Here is a 20,754-nt window from a genome sequence, read left to right as displayed (position 1 = left end):
ATTTTGCTATTCAAATAACTTACACATGCGGGAAACTTCCCACCCCCACCCCCCTCCCCTGTACACGATATGCTCCCAAACACAGCATAACGGGACAAAACGGTGTAGTGGGAGTTAGCAAAAAAAAACATAACCCCGAGATTTTATAAAATTTCTCTCCTATTTCTACAAAATGAACGTTTTTAATTTAAAAGAAAATAAATAAACTTTAAAAGGGGTTGGGCGGGGGGAAAGACAAAACAACCTCTTGTTTATCCCTTCTTGCACAGGCACGTCAGGGACATTCACCCACACACAAATGCTCACCTCAAATATTTTGAAATCTGGACCATTTCTCTAGTACTTTAAGCAGTGCCATCTGTGCTTGGGGAAGGTGGTTATACACATGCATGCCTGTAGCTCGAAAGCTGGGACTTCCACATATATTAAGAGAGTCACAGATGATTGCAAATGTACATATTTTAACCAAGCCTTTTAAGAATTAATAGACTGTGACAAACCTATAGGATTTCAGTAGCAGAAGGAACACAAAGTAAATAATAACAATAATAATGAGCACTAAGGAAAGACCTGGTAGCATTTATTAAACGTGGTTCTACTCCCCTGACTTTTCCTCTGTTTCTTCGCTGCTGGGCTGTGTGGAATTTATGAATTTGTTTTCCTTTTTCCATTTCATCCGCCTGTTTTGAAACCATATTTTAATCTGGCGTTCAGTAAGGCAGAGAGCGTTTGCAATCTCAATACGTCGTCTTCGGGTTAAGTATCTGTTAAAATGAAATTCCTTCTCTAACTCTAGCGTTTGGTATCTGGTGTAAGTTTGCCTCCCTCGTCTCCCATGAGTTCCATATACTGTACCTGTAGAAGTAAAGACAAAACGATCGCATTGGACAGGGCCCAGTGACTTCAGACCAGAAACAGCGACTAGTGTATTCTGCCTCCTTTTGCAGGCATGATCAAGGGTGAGGGGAGCTGCTCTGGTTTCCTGACGCCTTTTTTTGGTCCCTCTTTTCCTATTCTCCGGCCTGACCAGACGTAAATGTTGATGTGCTGCGTGCATACGGTGGTGGGGAGGCTGGGATACAAAGAGGCTTTAAGGTGGATCACGAGAAAGTAGAGTAGGTAGCACTGGTGTGGCTGCTGAGCAGAGGCTGCCTCCCGCTTGTGCAGAGCCTCTGCGCGCAAACACACACACACACACACACACGCATCACGCACACGCGTGTGCGGTCCTGGGAGCAGCAGCCTCTGTGTGTGCGTGTGTGTGTGAACTCATATGCAGCTGTCTTTACACAAACACTCTCCATTGCCATGGCTGTGACTACGGAGGGTCTGCAATTTAAGTATAATTGTAGACATCAGCTAAAGATCATAGAAGAGCCTTCCCCATTTGCTCCGGAATTTATTGCCCTCGAATGCAAAGCAGCATCATAATGGTCTTGCTAAAAGTTAAACTTCCAACCTCCCCCCCCCCCCCCCCCAAAAAAAAAAAGAAGAAAAATAAAAGAAGGGGGGAAAAAAAGAGATGCGACCCAAAGTCCAGCAAACAAACTCGTGAGGAAAGGAGAGGAGGAGAGTCATTATCAAAAACTGTAAGAAATCGTATTAATAACGGATTATCAAAAATAAGTACCACCCCAATAAAACCCTACCCCCCACGCCCAGCACCACTCCTAGATAGAATAGTTAAGTTATGTGAAATTCACTTGTAAAACAGAAAATCCGCAATGCCATGGAAGTGAGCCCACGGCCCCCGAAAAGTGCTCTCAATATCCAATACGTACAGGCTAATGAGCTTGGGGGGGGGGGGGGGGGGGGGGGAGGGGAGGCGAGGCGGAATGTGCCACTAACGCATTGGATCCTCAGTACAGAGGGCATATTCCCTGCATCGCTCTCTGACAATGAAGAAGCTGAGCAGAGGCTTTGGGAGATTGCTAAAACTGCTCTGCTCCCTGTTTTATCGGTTGTTGGTTGTTGTGTGTGGTTTGTTTTTTTTCTTTTCCTTTTATTTTTTTCCCATGTTTCCTATGGATTCCCCGGTAGCTTTCACCAGTGGACCCACAAGCTGAGCTCACGGCCACTGTTCCCTGGGTGCCAGCGTCCCAGGTCTAAAATAACCTGGGAGGGTTTCATGTTACACATTGTCCTGCAGGAACCACCTTTCTCTGGCAGTTCGGACTTTATCTACGAATCAAGGAAGGCGGGGGGGGAAATCTTGGGGAAAGAAACTTTTCCTTCCTTCCCACTTCCCCCCCCACCAACCCCCTCCCCGATTGTACTGAAATGCCTTACCAGTGCAGGAGTTCATCCGCTGCATCCAGGGGTAAACAGGGCTCGTGTACTTCCGGTCGGTGCCTTCGTCATTTACAATTTTGGCTTGGACGCCGCTGGATTTGTACTGTTGATCGGGAGAAAGGTGCAGGTATTCCCCGTGCCCCCTCTGCTTGCCACTGCCGGAGGTGCTACTAATTTCCTTGTCCGAATAAAAACAAGAGGCTCCGTACTCATAGGAAGCCCGATTGCAAGCAATGACGGTGTTGGACTGTTGGTAGAAACAAGGTGAGGTGTAAGTCTTGTCCTGCAGGCTGCTTGCCCCGTACGAAGACGGAAAATGCCTGAGAGCATCATATCCCGATGGGTAAAGGGGGATCTGACCGAGGAAAGAGTCCTGGCCCCCGGGCAGGCTCCCCGGGAAAGTGGGATTCACGAAATAGGAACTCATTTGCTCTCCCCCTCTCCCGGACCGTGATTTGTTGTGTATTAGTACATCTGGCGATAACTATTAGGAGTCATCGAAGTGGTTTGTTTCTGGATGGCCGAGCGCCAAAAGCGACAGCAGAAAATAGGAGCAGCTGACGGCGGGGCGGCCAATGGGAGCTCGCGCGGCGCCCGCTCCCCCGGGGCCGCCGCCACCGCGCCGCCAACTTACCGGCAGCCCCGGCCCCGCCGCGCCGCCCCGCGCAGCGCCGCGTAGTGCCACTCCACCCGCGGGGACCGGCCGCGCCCCCGGGGTGGCACCGCCCCTCCGCGGGAAAAATATTCCAATAATAATAGTGGAAATAGCAGTCATAATTTCCGGCAGGAACAGGCAGCAAGGACAGCATGACAACGGCGAACGGGGACCCTCACCTCCGGCGGCTGGGGGTCGAGAGTGAAGGAGAGTCCTTCAAAGTTTGCGGCCCCACGACAGCGTTTCACCCCGAGAGAATCGCTTAGCCCCGCGGGCAGAGTGGACGAGCCGCCCCCAGCACTCCGGTAGAGGGAAAGTTTGGAGCGGAGGGGAGAGGAGCTCCGGGGGGGCCCCGCCCGGCCTGTCTCCATTTCCCACCGCCATGCCGCAACCATATCTAGGAGGTTTAAAGCTACTTGTTTCCTTTTCTTTTCTTTTTGGTCGGAAATCAGTTCTTCACTAAGCCTTTCTTTCTGGAACTAGAGGACCCCGCCTCAGCGCCGAACATAGCTATTGAGAGAGAGGCCAACGTGTCCTGCCTGGAAGAGGTTTTCTATCTTAACGAACACCCCCACAATTAATGCGGAGGTTGTTGTCGCTAAGACAGGAAATGGTGGCCTTCTGAAGAGGTGGAATTTTGTTCACACCAAGAGCCCTAGAAGGCCCCAGGAAGGACTGGGCGGGCTCCTGGCACCCCCCGAGCAGCCCAGATAAAGTTCCATGTGTCTCTTCTCCCCAGATTCCCCCGGCCAAAGTCGAGCCGAGGGAATCAAACATTCAAATTCTAATTAATACACCCTCGCTAATGAGTCAGCAGAAGCCAATCGGTTTCGTTGTTGTTCAGAAAATTTTGATTAAACGCCGATGTGTGTCTTTAGGAGGGGGGGAATAGTATATAAACCAAACATTTCCACCTTCATTTTTCAACATGGCTGTTATCCCATAGAGAAAATATAATTCTTGGCCCAGGGCAGGGACAGTAACAGTGCTGATGAAATTCGCTGAGGCGCTTTAAATTCAGCCGTAACCCTACAGTTCCTGGAGATAACATGAGGTTATTCATTCCAAACTGTGTTTACTCATAATCCATGCCCATTACACCAAATTGAATAGCCTAATTTTAAACGCGCTCTGACCGAAAGTGACATTCACGCGAGCCCCGTTTCCTAAAGTAGATTTCAAAGGAGAATTTTGTTGTTGTTAGGAGACTATTTGTCTCATTTCCGGGGGTAGATTACGATACCTATAAAACAGTGGCGAGTTAAAACATCGCTCAACAATAGTTTGTATTGTTCACAGTCTCAGCTGGACTTTCACATTCAGATGTTGATTGCCTCCAATTTTATTCCCCCCCAACTTCCTCAACTGCTTCAACCCTGTTAATCCATAAACACACCTGGTAGAATTACAGATCACTAGCTGCAAGTGATGGGAAGTTATGTATTTCCTGAAAGCCAGCCTTCTTCAGATAAAAGTGTTCTTTATTCAGTGCCAATAGAGTTTTAAAAAGGAGGGAACACCACAAAACAAGGACACAGCATGCTAAATGCAAAGAGATTTTTAAAAGAGGAGATTTTAATCAACGTGGGTCAGGACGAAAACGCACCTTAAAAGAATGAATACTCGGGGCAAGCAAAACCCACCAATTGTACTTCAGAAAGTTGTGGCCAGGCTGTCTTCACTTTTAATCCATCACACAGACACCAAAATAATGATAATTTTAAAATGCGACAAACTTAGTTGTATTTGCATTTTATAGCATCGGTTACACACTGATGCATTTTTTCTTTCTTCTCTCTACCCCCCCTTCCCCCATCCCCATCGCTTTTTTGTTTCTTTCCTTTTTATCCAAGCTACTGTTTGCGTCCAAACCAAACCGTCGAAAGCTCAACCGCAGGCAGGGAAAACATTTCTTCATTAATTCCATAGCATAGAAAGGAACTAAACGAGCACGTTTGCCTTACTGGGTAGTGTTGGAAGTAGTTACAGTGACAGCTAAACAATCTGCACTGCAATCTCCGCTTCAGTCATTCAGGCGTCCTCTCCGCTCCTCCCCCTACCCCAGAAAAACCCGAATTACAATAATCTATTGCCCCCCAGCTCTGCCGGGGAAATGCCCTGCCCGGACACATTTCGCAGCAGTTTCCTTTCACCATTTCCCCCCCTTGGAAAACAGAAAGTCAGCAGCTGCATTTTGCCACCGCAACAAAGTCACACTCTGCGATACCCGTGTATTTAATCCGCCTTTTATTTGTTTTTGGAATTCCCGACACCCCAGCACCTCCTCCACCAAACTCTTCGCCTTCCTCCTCCCGTCGAAAACTCGTCTGCAGCTCCAGCCACCCTCGGATACAGGTGCGGGGGCAGTTATCCTCTTGAGCTAAAAAGCCTCTTTCTCCTCACACAGAAAACCACTTACAAATCCTTCTCATGCTCGGCAACTTCACCAAAACCGACCTCTAACTAATAGCTCTTAATCCAAACAGTTTGAACAAGGCGAACCGTTGTTTAGACTGGCGGGGGTACCGGCAGCCTGGCCGAGGGGACACGGGCGAGTCCTCCCCGGCCAGATCCTATCGTGATATTTTACTGTTGACACACAGCGAGGTGCAGAGGAAAGGGAGGGGGCAGAGCAGGTCCTGCCGGAATACCTTGCCCGGGGGTGAGCTCAAATCCTCCCGTATAAAAAGGTAGGCCAGATTTTATTCCCCCCCCCCCCCCCTTCTTCTTCCCTTGTCTTTCATTTCTATTTCTCGCGAGCAGAGCAGTTTCCCAGGGCTGTCCTTCCCAAGGGCTGCGGGAGCTTCGGCGCTCCCGCCTCCGCCTCTCGGCCACGTCGTGGCAGCACTGAGCACCAACGGGCCCGTAATAAATAATCCGGCGGAGGCTGCAGCTCCAGTCCGACGGATACCGCAGTGCAATGCAAATGCCGTGCTTTATCAGTCCGGCAGCGCAACCAGAGCCGCGGTCAGCGCTCAAAGCGCTCCAAGCCGCTCGTTCGCCCTGAAGAGGCAACAGAGGAGCCGGACGGCGGCGGCCGTCTTGGAAGCGCGGTCCCCGGGGCCCCGCTCCTTCCCCGCCGGCACACACGGCGGGGGTACCGTGCCGCCACCCGCCGCTCCCCCCGCTCTAGCGCAGCACTGTAATAGTCACAACAAGGAGAGAAAAGGAGGGGAAAAAATGCTCCATCTCTGGCGCTGAAATTGGTTTAGTCGCTGCAGAGCCCGCTCCGCGTTGCCGGGGCGCGTAAAATACCCACGCCGGCAGCGCCGGGAACGCGGCTCCAACGGATCCGCGCGGGGATTCTGCAGACAGCGCTCGATCTGATAAAGAAATCAAAGACACACTAGCGCTGTTTCCCCCCATCTAGAAACAACCTTTCTTCTGGACATGCCAGGGGACACAGAAGACACTGTGCTGACTGCTGGCTTGTAGGAATTTTTTTTTTTGGCTTGTTTTTTTGGTTTCTAGTATTTTGATTTTGTGTCTTTTTTTCCCCCCCCTAAAATGCTAAAAAATAAATTACATCTAAATTGCAACTAGCGCAACTTTAATTTAATGCTGCGAAATAATACTTTTTAAAAGGACAAAAAAAAGCCAAAACAAACGTTCGAGGTTTTTAATTCCCCCTCCCCAGCCCCCCCATATGCTAGGAAAAAAAATATCCTCGGATTTATGCTGCAAACCAGAAATATTATAAAATAGCCAAAATGTTGCAGCAAGTCTCTGGCAAACACAAACAGAAACAAATTGCATTAAAAAATTTTAAAAATTAGAAATCCACATCTTCGTTGCTAAATAATAGAAATAAGACATTTTGTTTAGGCATATTTTTGCATGCACTAGTTAAATCGGAATCAACTGAGCTGCAGCCACTTCTGTTTTCTTCCGGTAACATTTCCATTTGGTTTAATTGCACATGTCTAATATTTAAACGTATCAAACAATGCTTCCCTGCTTACAGTAGTGTCATATACATTTCTCACCTTTTAGGTTCTGGCTCAGAGGAGCCCCTGCGACTTTGACAGCTGTCGCTTTGGCTGCACAGGAGACGAATCGCCCTCCTTTTGGTGCCAGAAGAAGCAGGAAATTAGCCAGGTTGCGAGTTGAAAATCTGCCACGCCAGTGCTTTGAATCCAATATGCCACACCTTCCAGCGGGGGAACTGGAAATTGCCATCCCGGATCTGTGTTCTAGGCGGCTGCTTATGCCGAACCTCCGCACACTTTGTTCACTATTGCCTTACAAAGAACAAATGAAATGGGGATTGAAAGCCAGAGAGATCCGAAGCAGGACAGAGCTCAGCAAAAGAATGCGGCTCTATTCTCGCAAGGGAAATTATAAAAAAGTTCATGTTCACGGTTACCATCCACATGACCGACAACGACCAATGGAAAAACCGAACAACTCATAAAGTTGTATTGCAAAGTTGTAAATTTTCATAAACAACAACGGATTTATGGCCTTTTCCTCATCACTAAGAAGAGGCAGGTCTTAGAGAGGCGCCATCTTACCACAGAGGCAGCCCTGGAGTTTTTTTAAAGACCAGGAGTTTGTACAAATTTTATTAAAATTACAATTACTATGTTGACCAGGAATGGAGCACAGTAGAAAAAGGGAACTTCTGCGCACACGGTGCTTTGGTTCTACCTGTATTTGCTCGGCTGAATAAACGCACTTTTAGGGGCGAGCTTTTTTATTATTATTCGTGGAGGGGTTTTTTAAATCACTATTTTAATTTAAAAATTGGGAAAAAATATTAGATCTCTCTGGCGTTAGCAGTACCTGGCAAAAATCGTATGTTTTCTTAAGCGGGGTGATTTTTTCTCCTTTTTAATGCCACCCTGATGCCCCTCGCCTCCCGAAAACTGCACACACACAAACCATACGTGTACCCGACCAGATCATGCACACTTGAAAGTTTCTCATCGCACTTTCTGTTTGTTACTAATTATTATTTCCCTGCGTGAGATTTCGGCTGTATTGACGGCTGCCAGGACTTCGGTTGCGACTGCGAGAGGACACGGGAATAGAGTGGAAGAAAACCCTCCAATAAAGCTTTCTGCTTTATTAATCAACTGCGCTAAAGACGGGGGTGGGGGGAGAGAAATCATGAAGTTGAGATAGAGAAATTGACTGATTCGTATCAATTTGTCACCTTGGATTTATTTTTTTCTCTGGCCGGGGAGTGCGTGTGGGGAAAAAATTATATATATATATATATAGATATATATATATATATATATGTATATATATATAATTATTATAGGATCTAATTTTTTAATTTGTCTGTGTAAATTATTATTTGATGCTTCCTTAATAAAGAAACACGGTTCATTGTCGACAAGCATATTTATTTTCTGTGTAACATAAAACACATTTATCATGGGAGATACGTGTACACGAGATACCACTTCCAAAGAGAGTTCACAGACATTATTTTTTTTTCCACTTCCAATACTTACACGGCATATCCAAATGTGCACAGCGAACACATTGAAACACATTGTAACATACAGTTATTATTTCTTTTTTTTTTTTCTTTTTAATAAACTTTAGCCAAACCTTCAGGACGGATTTATACAGAGTTCTTAACAATACATCACGCTACAAAGTTTCCAAATTAATTACATACTTTCCGATGGACATGATCTTACAAATGAACTCCAAGACGAATATAAATGACCAAGAAAACCAAAGAAAAAAATCGGTCAAATATACAGTATCTGCTAGTGTAGGAAAAATCCGTGGTATTACATATTAACACGTTTGGACACAAAAAGGTCTTTTTTTTTGTAAAAGGTGGTTACGTGGTATTTTAAATTCATTTCACAAGTAATGCTTTCCGCTATATTAAGTAAGATCAGCCTAGAAAATGGGCTTTAGCAGAGGCAGCCGAAGGTAGTGGCCAATGGGAGATATTAAACCGCTTTGTACAATATTGGCGTGTGTTTGCTTCCTCACTCGCAATAGTACAGAATCGAGGACAAGGATATATTGCAGCATATGGTTTTCATTTATAATTGCTTTGGAATAAATATATTATTTTAAATTTAAATATATTCAGCCTTTTAGGTACCAAATTCAATACCAAAGCTACTGATGCGTGCTCTTCGAACGACTACATTTACATGTCTAAAAGCATTTTGCGATTCACATTAGTATTGTTATCTTCTTTTGACTACTAAAAATACAGTATACTTTCGAAGATAGGTAGGCGGAGCAAAGATATATAGGTAGTCTGGCAAATAGGTAGTACAAATAATTGCTGTAGATTGTAGTGGTTTGTGGGAGATATTTTCTTTCCCTTTACTCGCTGTTTAACCTTTTGTTAGTGTAGCTGTTAGTTATGGTACTTTTTTTAATAATAACTTTTAAAAAAACAAGACACACACCCCCACCCCCACCCCCAAAAAAAAAGAGAAGTGCAGAGTTACTTATTCTAAATTAGGTAGTTTCTCTTAATGTGAGCCTAATGCATTTTTCCCCCCTTACACATGATTTGAACTATTGAGTCAGGTAGTTACTTCGGAAGGTCATGGTTTACTATCTCTGCAAGCAGCAGTTCTCCCACTGAAATGTCCCCTGGAGAAACCCACCCAAGTCTGGGTAAACAAAAGAATAAATTATTGTAGGATGCTCTTAGGAAATATTACCAAAAGAATCGGCAAAGGGCAGGTTTGGGGAGTACGGGAGAGTGGAGAGAAGGCTGGAAAACCACCTCAAGAAACGTTTTCATGTTTGCAAACGCTCGCTTGCAAGATGGCTATTAAAGGGAACTGATTTTTTTTTGTTTGTTTTTAATAAAAAGTGAGACTCTCTCTTTTTTTCCTTTTTCTTTCCTTTAAAGGGAGATTTTCCAACTGTCATGTGCATACATTATACTAAGATCGCTTCCTCGAGTGGGACTCCTTAGTCCTCCTCCTCCTCTTCGTCGTCTTCCACTTTCTCAACAGAGGCTGCTGCTGACGTGGGCTCGTTGGGAGCCGGAGTGCTGGAACTCTCTTCCTTGTGCTCCTTCTTCCACTTCATCCTCCGGTTTTGGAACCAGATTTTGATCTGCCTTTCCGTCAAGCAGAGGGCATGGGCGATCTCTATCCTCCGTCGCCGAGTCAGATAACGATTGAAGTGGAATTCCTTCTCCAGCTCCAGGGTCTGGTATCGAGTATAGGTCTGGCGCCCTCGCTTCCTATCTGGACCTAAAAGCAAGCACACACGGCCAGGAGTGAGGCAAGAAGAGAGGTGGAAAGTTTTCGCTTATTTATTATGTTGCAGGGTTTTTTTAAAAATATTATTATTTTTTATAAGTAAATAAATAAATAAATATGCAAAAAGCGACCAAGCGAGAGTGAATGATCCCTTTTTCTCACTTCCACCCGCCCCCCACCCCCTTGCCCTAACAAAGACATTTCAGCTACACGACCTGCCCTGCTTAGGCAGGGCAAAAATTAAGTTGCTCGAGACCTAGAAAAAGTGGAGATAAAGCATTCAGGAGAGGAGGTGGGAAAGGAAATTGCATTTGGGAGGAGGAACTTTTCCCCCAGGCAATGTATTTCCCTAAAACCTTCCAGCCTTTCACATTTCGCAAGGGGAAATAAAAAAATGGAAGGCTGGGCTGTATTTATTTTATTGTAATGTCGGGGTCTCCCTCCACTTCCCCCCCCCCCCCCCCCCCCCCCCGCCTGCATCGTAAACAATACATCGCATTTAGCTCCAGAAGAGAGGTCTCCTTTTCCACACACTCTCGCCCCCAGCCCCCTCACACCCCCGCCCCGCTTTCCTGTTTAGTACATTTCTATAGATCCTTATCTCCGTGGAAAGGGCGGGGGGGGGGGCGAGAGTGGCACGTCTCGGCAACGTGGGTTGGCAGCCCGTCCCCCGCTCCTGAACGCCCCTCTCCCCTCCGCCTTCCGTAGCGAGCGGGATTTTCTTGCCCAACTTCGGCAGAGGGCAGGGGAGACGCTTACCCGAGAGGGCTCTGGGAGCCCGAAGCCAAATGTCCACATTTCTATAGCAAACAGCGCAAATCAACTCAATGCTAAAATTCCATAGCAAATGGAGTTAAATAAATTTACGAGGCTAGAACCCATTAATTGGGCAATAAAAAGTTTTATGATACTCATTTACATACAATGCCACGGGCTTTCTACGCAATGGCGCCTCGGCTATAATTAAAACCATAGAGGCTGTGCTGACAGTAATTCTGGCGACGCGCTTTGCCTGGCTGCCACGGCTCCGAGCCCTATCCGCTTGCCCCTACCTGAAGACCTCATCCAGGGGTATATCCGGAAATTAGGCTCAGCCTGGTTGTGCAGGTTGCTTTCCTCCGCTTTCTCACAGCTGGGTTTGGTTAGCTCATTGCAGAGGACGGGAATGTTCTGATCAAAAGAGGAACAATGCAGGTTGTAGGCATCAGAGCCCAGGCTGTATCCGGAAGAAAACGGGCTTTGATATATGGTACTGTTCACATTGTACAAGCCAGGCATGGAGGAGGCAAAGGCACCCGCGCCTGGTCCATAGCCGCTTCTCTGGGAGTTGCTTGCAAAGGAGCAAGAAGTAGGCTCTGCATTTTGGAAAAGAGAAGCCCCCGCCGTATATTTGCTAAAAAGCGCATTCACATAATACGAAGAGCTCATAATTTTGACCTGTGATTTGTTGTCCGGCAGGCTTCAGTGTCGGTTTTACGAGGTAGCGTGATATATGATAACATTACACCCCCAGATTTACACCAAACCCCATTTTCTTTTGGACTGAGCTGCCTCGAGCACGTGACCAGTCATATGACGCCTCCCGCCAATCCCCGCCCGCCTCACAGGTGGTGCCGGCCGCGGCCCGCCGGTGCCCGGCCATGGACGGGCCGGGGTTGCCCGGCAGGGCCCCTGCAGCCACCGCCGCCGCCTCCTCGCTCCCCGCCGCCGTCGCCAAGGGAGGGGGAGCTCTCCCCCCCAGGGAGGACGCGCACACCATGTGGTCCTTCAGACAGATCGGGGTGGGGGGGGTGGGGGGAAGAATGTTGCGAAAAATCAGATCACGAAATATAAAGTTTAAAGGAGGTTACTCGTCACCCTCAAGTTGTTTTTCCCCATGGAAGAATAAGAGATCTGTGCGGGTCTCCCCTCGACCACCAGACTCCACCATTCCCGGCCCTTGCTGCAATGCCACTGGCCCTGAAGAGCTGCCCGAGCCCTGAAAATCAAGACACCCCCCTTGAGTGCGCCCCATCGGTTTCCTTTCTAAGAAAAAAAGCCATGATCACCTGTCCCGGGAAATAAAAGAAAAAGGAAAAAATAAAAAAGCTAGGAATGGACTCAACTTTCTGAATGTCTCAACAAGAAAGAAAAATATAAATAAATAAAGAATCCCGAGGACTGAATAAATTGCCTACAAATGGCTTAATGGCTTCAAATCTCAGTCGCCTGTTTAATACCCCTTTTACCTTTCCGTCCTTCCTACCTTACCGTCCTAAGCGCGAGGCGGCGGCGGTACACCGAGATGCCAGGGAGCGTTGCTGCTTTTCTAAACACTGGGCTCTCCAACAATGCGAATGGCTCTCCATTGAGAATGCTGCACCGTGCCCTTCCTTTAAACGGATCGTAAAATGAGTTTCCTTCCCTCAGACAGGGAGTCCTGGTAAAGACAGCTTTTACTGCCTGCCTGTATTGCACATCATAAACTGGAAGGAGCACAATAGAATTGCCCCGGAAATTCTCCTTTCAATTATAGTTTGGTGCCCCATGTACAAAGACTTTCTCACCAGCTAAAATTGTTCTTGGCGATATTTCGCACGGATCCTAAACTTTACATTTTGTAAACGTGGGACACCCTCTCCCCCCCCTCACACACCTCTCCAACACACTTATGGACACACACACGCACCCTTTAGGACTCCATGCACGGTTATTGAAGCCCCATGATTATAGGTTACTGACAGAAGCAAGTAAATTCTCTAAAGCCAGATGTCTGAGATATTGGCGCTTCAGACTATGCAAATGTGGCGGCTCTACGTAGATATTTGCCAGTGTTAATAACGTGATAACGCAGTTATTAATCGCTGGCAGAAGAGAGTACTGGAAAGAAATAAAGGCCCAAGAAGTTAAACGAATGCGGTGCAAACAAGACGACGACCAAGAAGATCAAAGAGGCTGAAGGAGATGACATTAGACCAATAAATTGCTCCTCTGGCGACAACATACTAAGATGCAAGAAGAAAGAAACAGCAGATATAACCAATGTCTAGACTTAAATATGGACAGTGTAGGACTGCATAGCTTAACCGGGTGTTTGTATTTCGGGCTCTCTGCTTTTGTACATTTGGCAGGTTTATATATTTCAATTTGTATGAGAGTGTGTGTGTGTTTACTGCTCAGACCCTTTTTCTACACATATACATTTTTGCTTGCTTTTATTTTTGTTTTCCTGCCAACCCCTAAGCTTATTACCAAAAAAAAAGAGAATGAAAAAAAAAATCACTGAATACATTTTAAAAGAACCCCCAGACACGAGTGCCCGCCACCTTATTTGTTTCCCCCATCCTCTCCTTGTTAGGCACTTCCACTGAAACAGCCTTTGAAATGTCTCATTTTGCCCTTTATAAATCCAGGCAGTATCATCGTGCATGAAAATGTACTGTTCTTTTGATTATTACTTTTTTTTTTCCAGTCGACGAAACGGCGAACGGGTGCAGATTGCAGGGTTTCAGTCACCACAATATTCTCACGCGCTTTAAAAATAATCCTCCAGGCGGATTAACTGTGTTTATTGTTTTCATGTGAGCTCTGGACTACCGCTCTTTGCCTTCTGAGCTTTTCCTGGAAGTAAAAGGTAGTGATAGAGCAGTGCTTAGAAGTTATAAGCGACCTGGGAGCACTACATGATTATGGCTTTTGTATTAAGCAGTATCTTGATGTGGTTCATACCAGAGAAGATTTTGTTGTTTTGGAATCTGTTCTCGCTGTAATTTATTCACGTTTATAATGGAGCGTGCTGTGCCAAGTTATTACTTAGTATGACAACGCATAAACACTTGTTTAAATTTCAAAATAATTTTACTGCCTAAGGAAAAGAAAAAATTAATCATAATAAATTTAGCAATCCCGTTGTAGACAAACATTTGATAGGAAGGCTTTTGTTAGAAAGCGGGGAGTAGCTGTTGCACTTTATTCCTGGAAAGAATTAAATCTTTGAAACAGCGCAGGGGGAAAGGAGCTCGGCATTTACATTCTTTCCCGATGCTGAATTTCGATATAAAGGGATTTGCTTTGATTTAAGGAAATGTAAATAAAACGCAGAGAAAGTAGCTCTGTCATTAAATACTGTGCAGAGATTTGTGTCCTCGTCTAGCTTAAACTTGAAAAAGACTACGTTCATACTTCAACCCATATTTTATGCTTCCTTCCCTCCTGCCTTCATTTTCCTTACAATTACTTTCCCCCACCTCTCTTCTGGCAACTGATATCTGAAAATACTCCACATTTCCCCACTAAGCCTCATTCTCAAGCCGCGAAAGCAAACACAAGCAAAATGGGGGGAAGAAATACCAAAACGACTTAAGGAAATCAAAATAGACGGCAAAGAGAAGTTAGAAATGACTTTGAGAAACACGTCAAGTTTGCAGAGCATCATCCTGCCCGCATCTGTATCTTATCATCAAAACGGGTCTCACAGAGCTGAAACTGCTGGGGACACAAGAAGGGCTTTTTATTTATATCAAAGACAGCTGTTGAGGAATTCTACTCGCCGGTAAATAATTTCCAAACGAGAGATTTGCGGCGCTGCCGTTTTCCCGCATGCTGTGCCTCCAGCTACATGAAACGGAGGACATTGGAAAATACGTTGATTCGCCCCCCGCTACGAGGGTGAAGCTCTTCGGGGGGTTTCCTCCCGTACTGATGCGGGGGGAGCCTCTTCCACCTTGTCCGAACCCTTCAATCGCCTCTTTCTCCAAATATTTAATTTCTCACCAGCCCTTCGGGAGGTCAAGACAGCTTGTTTGCAGGCTCAGAGCTTCACCAGAGAAGGGTGAAGAATGAGGCAAGGGAAAGAGAAGCTGGCAGTTCAGTGCCCGGGCTCCACCCGTCTCTATTAGCTAAGAGGAAATGCCTCGGTGTTTGGAGAACAATAAATACAATGTATGTCCTTGGTGCAGCGCAAGCTTTACTTGTGCCATGAGAGCACCGAACCCACGGTCGGCGGCCAGACAGTAAATACCACCCTGTCCGCGCCCGCTGGCAGCGGGGCATCCCTCACCGTACTCCCAGGATAAGGGACATCCCCCAGCCAACTCCCCCCAAATCTATCAGTCTTTGTTAAAACCAAACCAGCGGTTCCAACGTCAGTTATGCTCTCATAAAGTCGACATTTTAGGAGCTTTCGGGAGGTGGATGAGCGCTTGATGGCGGGCGAGCTCTCTTTCGCGGGCTCATAGCGCCACCTGCCGCCGCAAGGCCGCCACCACTGCCCCGCCACTGCCGCCACGCTGGCCCCGCGGAACCAGCGCCTCTGCCCGCCAGCGCACGGGAAGATAAATGTCCACCTCCCAGCCTGGATTTAAGCAGGGGAAGGCCAATAAAAGGTTGTTATTTCCGCTCGCCCGCTTTATCTAAAACAGCCAGACAAAACAAATGAAAAGGCTTTTGTAGAAAATCTTAATTGTGGCTGGACAGTTGTAAACTCATTAAGAGCCGAATTCCAGACAGTTTGCAGACCCGTCATTTATTACACACTCTTAATGCTGATTCTTTGAAGTTTCCTCTGTCTGCAACAACAGAGGGCGTCCCAGCATCCCCAAATACTGGCTCAGGGATCAATTAGGGGCTTTTTGTGTGTGTGCGCAAACCAGAACGAGCTCACTTTTGCTAATTAGAACTCATCAAATCTTACCCCGGATTTTTTTTTTCTTCCTTTAAGGTAAAGCCGAAAGCATGGATTGATGTCTTTCTGATTTTTATTTCTCCAGCAGTTCTGCACATCTGTAAACTTCTTACCGGTTCCCTAAGTTTTGTCCTCAGCCCTGCAGCGTTTTACACCCCATAAACGGTTACAGCAGTCATTTTCTTTTATTGCGCTCTATGGCTCTGAATTTTCCTAACAACAACTTCTGCCAAGACCATAAGTGTGTTCCGTCTTATTTTGCTTTAAATATATATATATGCGTGTGTGTAAGTGTACCTCCCAAAAACCAGAAGGGGTTTTATTGTTATTCTACATATTTGCAAACGAGGCTCGGTGTGGCGCAGAAGTGTGCTGCGGCGGCTCATAGTATGGAGAATGTCTACTCAGAGCAGTAAGATGTCTGCCCCCCCCCCCCCCCCAAGAGGGTAAATTTCAGCAAGCTCACAGACTTGGCTATTTTCTTTTGTTGCTGAGCTTGCTTTGGCTTCGGGCGGCGGGGGAGGGGTGCGTACAACGGGGGGGGGTGTGAAAATCTTCCATTCCAAATAAACCTTCTTTTTGTTTTTAAAAATAAATCCTATTTTGTCTTCTCCGCTCCGGCTAAATCAGCGAGCAAAATTCACACTATAAATTCTACCTTCATCGTAAGGAAAATTTTCTCTGTATCTGTGTCTATCTATGCGTACATACATATACACGCCAGTAAAATGCGACGCTTTGTTTTAATTTGCCGCGAGACATTTAAAAAGGAGGACGAAAAATGCCAAACGTGAAGGCAAGGGAAGGGGGAAAAAAAGGTGACGTTTGGAATAACATATTTTACACTCGCAATTATCTCTAAAAGGGAATTCAAGACGAAGGCACTAGTGAACCTTCTCACTGGGCTCGTTGAAGTACACATAGTACTGGATATTTTCTGGTGGAGGCTAATTAAACATCTCAGCTTAAATGTCGCTGCCTGAGCTGATTTACATTATTGTCCGCACCAAAGATCGTCAGACATTTTGGTTTTGTCCTAAATCCCCCCACATTGCCAGGCAAACTTTTTTAAACCTCGTTAACTTGGGGCTGTGCCCCCGCTGCTATCCAAAGGGGCTCCCTCCTCGCACTGCTGGGCTCCAGTTTATCAAACTGTATCCGAGTGGGGGAAGCTGAGCCTCCCCCCCCTCGAAAGCAATGGTATTTAGTACCTGAATCTGCCCATTTAGGACGAAAATAAGCCAAATTTTTCATTACCTGGGGTATACATCTATAGCACCGTGAGCTTGCCTTGGCTCAAAAACAATACACTGCTGCTTGCCTCTGCAGCTGCCCTAGCACTGCCGCAGATTTGATGTGCCATGGAAGAACCCCTCCTTAATAATGTTAAACCATCACAAGATATAAAAGAATCAATCTCTTTTATTCGGCAAAAAAGTTAAATATAATTTCAAAACAACGATTTGGTCAGTAGGCCATGAGGTAACTATTTCAAAACAGACAGTGTACGTTCTGCATCGAGACAACCTCCCAGACTTTTGTTGTTGTTGTTGTTGTTGCTGCAATCAATACAAATTTACAATAACCAAATGTAGGGTTTTATAGTGTATAATTTATTATCAATAAAATTCACCTTCATTACAATAACCATCAAATAATTCAATTAAAATTAAAATGTAAACCATAGGTAGTTACCTTTTTCACATATACGTATAGCTCCGAAATCTGATAACTGCTCACTGGTGCAAAAACAATATTTAAGCTATTCTGTTTATTTACCTTTTTTTTCCCTTTTTTTTTTTAATATATAGATTATATATACAACAGACAAAGACAGTACTCTCTCTCTATATATATATATATATCAACTGTGCATACTAAAATGACTTGCTTCAGTATTTTGAGAACCATAATTCCCAGACGAACTTTTTTTCCCTAATTTCCTTCTTTCTTTCTTTCCATTGGGATATATATATAATATATATTTTACAATCAAAGGTTAACTGTCTAATTATACAGAAAAGACTTAATACACTACAGAGCTATACTCTATGCAATTTTTATAACAAACAACCTGAGTTCAAATTGAATTCTAGCTTACACCATTACATCCGGTACAGCACCCAAGCACATAAATTGAGTCACAAACATAATTACCACAATAAAACACAGTGTTCAAGTATTAGAGCAGAGAACTCTCTGCCGTTGAAGAGCGAATAAAATTAACTATGTAGACTAAACTATACAGTCCGTAAATAGTTGTGCATGATGAAAAGGTAGTTTTTTCTTCTTCTTCTTTTTTTTTCTTTTTTAATATATTTTTTTATTATTATTTCCATAAGTGAAGAAACAGGTAGATTTATAGAAGCCAGCTAAACAGCCTTTTTCGTGCTAATGCCCCCTTTTTCTTTCCTATTAGAGTATTAAAAGTTTTACTGTACCTGTCCTGGGAAACTGGCCTCTGTGACAATCAAAGTACAGTCATAATCAGAATTTGTCAAGGGGAAAATAAGAGGCCTGGACCCAGACGTATTGTGTGACAGGGCTGGAGGAGAGGAATTTTTGTGTTTGGTTTTTGTTTTGTTTTGGGGTGGGTTTTGATTGTTTGTTTGTTTGGGTTTGGGTTGAGGTTTTTTTTAGTTTGTGGTGGTGGGGTTTTTGTTTGTTCAGTATTTAACTCTTTGTTTTTTCTTTATGCATGTTCAGTGTAGCCCGCTTGTCACCATCATTCGTCCTTTGCTCGATCTTTGTTGATTTTCTTCATTTTCATCCTTCTGTTCTGGAACCAAATTTTCACTTGTCTCTCAGTTAAATTAAGGAGTCTGGCCACCTCGTATCTACGGTCCCTAGTGAGATACATATTGAACAAAAACTCCTTCTCCAGCTCCAGGGTCTGATGCTTGGTGTAAGGGCATCGCTTTTTCCTGGTGGACCTTGCGTGGAGCCAGTTTGCAGCAGGATTATCTACAATGAAAACAACAGAAGTTCAGGCTCGGGGAGGAGGGGGAGCGGGCAGCAGGGGAAAAGGGGGTTGGCTGAGGAGGGAGACCCATGCAGGACCAAGCAGCGTAGGTGTCCCGATATTGGAGTTTAGGACAGACATGGCTCTTGCTTCCCCAGGCACAGAGGATGATGAGGCACAATGGATTCCAAAATACAGAGACATGGAGAGGTCACACGCAACCGCATGCTGCAAAGACCCGCCGCCCCCACCTTCACTTGTTGTTGTGTTTTTTTATTGTCTGTAGAATGCACTTTTGAAATACTCTTTCCAGTCCTCTCTCTCTGTCTGCTCGCTCCCTCCCTCATCCCTGGCCTCCCCTACGCACAACCCCCTCATACTGCCAGCCCGGGGAGTGACCAACCACACCAACATGTAATCGAAAGTTTCCCTTTTTAATTTCGACCTTCTCCCATGTCATCACTGGCAAGACCCAGGATGCTGGCGACTCAGTCTACAGCTGGCACAATTAAAACCTCACCCACTTAGCACCCTTTTTTTTTTCGTGGCGTTAATCGCGATGGCAAGCCCGAAGTGCTCTCCCACCAGTCCCTCAGCCCTGGAAGCATCCAGCCTGGGGATTGCCACCGAGGAGACGAAGGGGGCAGGGAGAGGACCAAATAAACGGCGAGATTTCTGCTCTCAGCCCCTCAACATCCGCCTCGGCCTGCGACCCATCTCAACAAAGATCAGATTCATATCCAATGCTTTCTAGGCACTCTCTCATCGGCGGCTGCCCACGCTGGGAGCGTGGCGAGGCAGTAGGATGCCAGCATGTCCTGCGGAGTTGGCTGGGGCAGGGATGGGCAGCTTCTGCCCTTTTTTTTTAAAAAAAAAAAAAAAAAAAAGTTGCAGTTGTAGGGTGGGGTTTTGTTTTCCTTTCATCCTGGAATGCCCGAGTCATCCTAGATTCCGTTCGAGCCTGAGAAAAGCAGCGCTGTGTCCTGCAGTCCACAGAGCCCGGCAAGCTGGAGCAGCGGCGGCAGCAGCCGGTGCTCTGCCGCGTCATTAGCCCGAGCGCCTCCACACCGCCCCGCGGCCGCCAGCGCCCTGAAGTCATTGGACTCCCCCGCAGTCCCACTTACTTGGATCGATCTGCGGTTTCTCTCCGTTTGCCTCACTTTCTCCATTGCTTTCAGAGAATGCGCCTTCATGGCTTTGCTTATCCCTATCAACTGGAGGAGAACCACAAGCATAATCAGAGAGAGACAAAGTGTGAGTGTCAAACGTGGTACAGTCAGCCCTCCTGGCCGCCAGCGGTTCAGGTTTAATGCCGTAATGCCTGCTGGTAGGTAACCCGGGGAAAGACAAGGAGCCCGGCACAGGCTCAAGCCACGAACGCATGTACCTGCCGTCGGGCGGTGCCACGGGCGCCTGGTGGTGCGCGTAGGGGTGGTAGACGGCGGGGACGCCGCTGGCGCCGGCGGGGTGCGCGGGGCTCCAGGGCGGGCCGAAGACGGGCGCCTTGGGCTGGAAGCTGCAGGGGGCCAGCTCGGGGTGCTCGGCCAGTGCCGCCGGCCGCGGCGGCGGCCCCAGCGGAGCGGGGGCGTAGCGGGGCGCCGCCAGCTCGTCCCCCTCCGGCACCAGGAAGGAGTCCACGTAGTAATTGCTGAGTGTCCCGGGAGCGGACATGGCGGGCGGGCAGGCGCGGGCGGCGGACCAGCCGCGGTTCGGGGCTGCGGGTTTCACGTAACAACTTGGTGCTGGTGGGGAAGTAGAGTCAGTAATAAGTTGAGGGCAGCCCGGGAGCCCATTGGCTGCCCCGGTCACGTGGCGAGGGAGCAGAACAATAAAGTATAAATCAGTCCGCGGGCTATTAATGGGTCAGTGTTTTCCAGCCATAATTTTTATAGCAAGGCCATATGTTTTTATGCAAAGGGATATTGGAGTTATACAGCGGGGTTTGTTTTAATTGCGGCCAACTGAGATTAAAAGA

General features: G+C 46.5%; 4 protein-coding genes across 4 annotated transcripts in view; all 4 read right to left on the bottom strand.

Moving 5' to 3' along the window:
* The window catches only part of HOXA3 (homeobox A3), a 47,176-nt gene extending 40,158 nt beyond the window's left edge, over positions 1-7,018 (bottom strand). The window contains exon 1 of the mRNA XM_068152389.1: positions 6,934-7,018. The gene's annotated coding sequence lies outside the window, so the exon portion shown is untranslated. The remainder of the gene's footprint in view (positions 1-6,933) is intronic.
* HOXA6 (homeobox A6) lies at positions 74-4,738 on the bottom strand. The gene is made up of 2 exons (XM_068152401.1): positions 2,290-4,738; positions 74-855 (listed from the first exon to the last, which is right to left on the bottom strand). The coding sequence occupies exons 1-2, from the start codon at positions 2,717-2,719 to the stop codon at positions 596-598; spliced, it is 690 nt and encodes a 229-aa protein (XP_068008502.1). The 5' UTR covers positions 2,720-4,738; the 3' UTR covers positions 74-595.
* A 1,454-nt stretch (positions 7,019-8,472) lies between the features above and the next one.
* HOXA7 (homeobox A7) lies at positions 8,473-11,728 on the bottom strand. The gene is made up of 2 exons (XM_068152402.1): positions 11,208-11,728; positions 8,473-10,146 (listed from the first exon to the last, which is right to left on the bottom strand). The coding sequence occupies exons 1-2, from the start codon at positions 11,581-11,583 to the stop codon at positions 9,860-9,862; spliced, it is 663 nt and encodes a 220-aa protein (XP_068008503.1). The 5' UTR covers positions 11,584-11,728; the 3' UTR covers positions 8,473-9,859.
* Positions 11,729-17,221: 5,493 nt separating this feature from the next.
* On the bottom strand, positions 17,222-20,513 carry HOXA9 (homeobox A9). Its single transcript, XM_068152388.1, has 2 exons — positions 19,904-20,513; positions 17,222-18,781 (listed from the first exon to the last, which is right to left on the bottom strand). Exons 1-2 carry the CDS (start codon positions 20,448-20,450, stop codon positions 18,543-18,545), a joined length of 786 nt encoding a protein of 261 aa, XP_068008489.1. The 5' UTR covers positions 20,451-20,513; the 3' UTR covers positions 17,222-18,542.
* Positions 20,514-20,754: the final 241 nt, after the last annotated feature.

Source organism: Melanerpes formicivorus, unplaced genomic scaffold, assembly GCF_026170545.1.
Source record: "Melanerpes formicivorus ecotype bairdi unplaced genomic scaffold, bMelFor1.0.p_v2 SCAF_23, whole genome shotgun sequence".
In the NCBI taxonomy this organism is placed as follows: domain Eukaryota; kingdom Metazoa; phylum Chordata; class Aves; order Piciformes; family Picidae; genus Melanerpes; species Melanerpes formicivorus.
This window is presented reverse-complemented; position numbering and strand designations above follow the sequence as displayed.

Bases quoted from the DNA above. Each gene is read 5' to 3' on its own strand.
- HOXA6 (XM_068152401.1), bottom strand. From the start codon at position 2,719: ATGAGTTCCTATTTCGTGAATCCCACTTTCCCGGGGAGCCTGCCCGGG. The intron at 856-2,289 runs GTAAGGCATTTC...TTACTTCTACAG, and splicing joins GCGGATGAACTCCTGCACTG to GTACAGTATATGGAACTCAT.
- HOXA7 (XM_068152402.1), bottom strand. From the start codon at position 11,583: ATGAGCTCTTCGTATTATGTGAATGCGCTTTTTAGCAAATATACGGCG. The intron at 10,147-11,207 runs GTAGGGGCAAGC...GCTTGCTTTTAG, and splicing joins CCCCTGGATGAGGTCTTCAG to GTCCAGATAGGAAGCGAGGG.
- HOXA9 (XM_068152388.1), bottom strand. From the start codon at position 20,450: ATGTCCGCTCCCGGGACACTCAGCAATTACTACGTGGACTCCTTCCTG. The intron at 18,782-19,903 runs GTAAGTGGGACT...TTTTCATTGTAG, and splicing joins GAAACCGCAGATCGATCCAA to ATAATCCTGCTGCAAACTGG.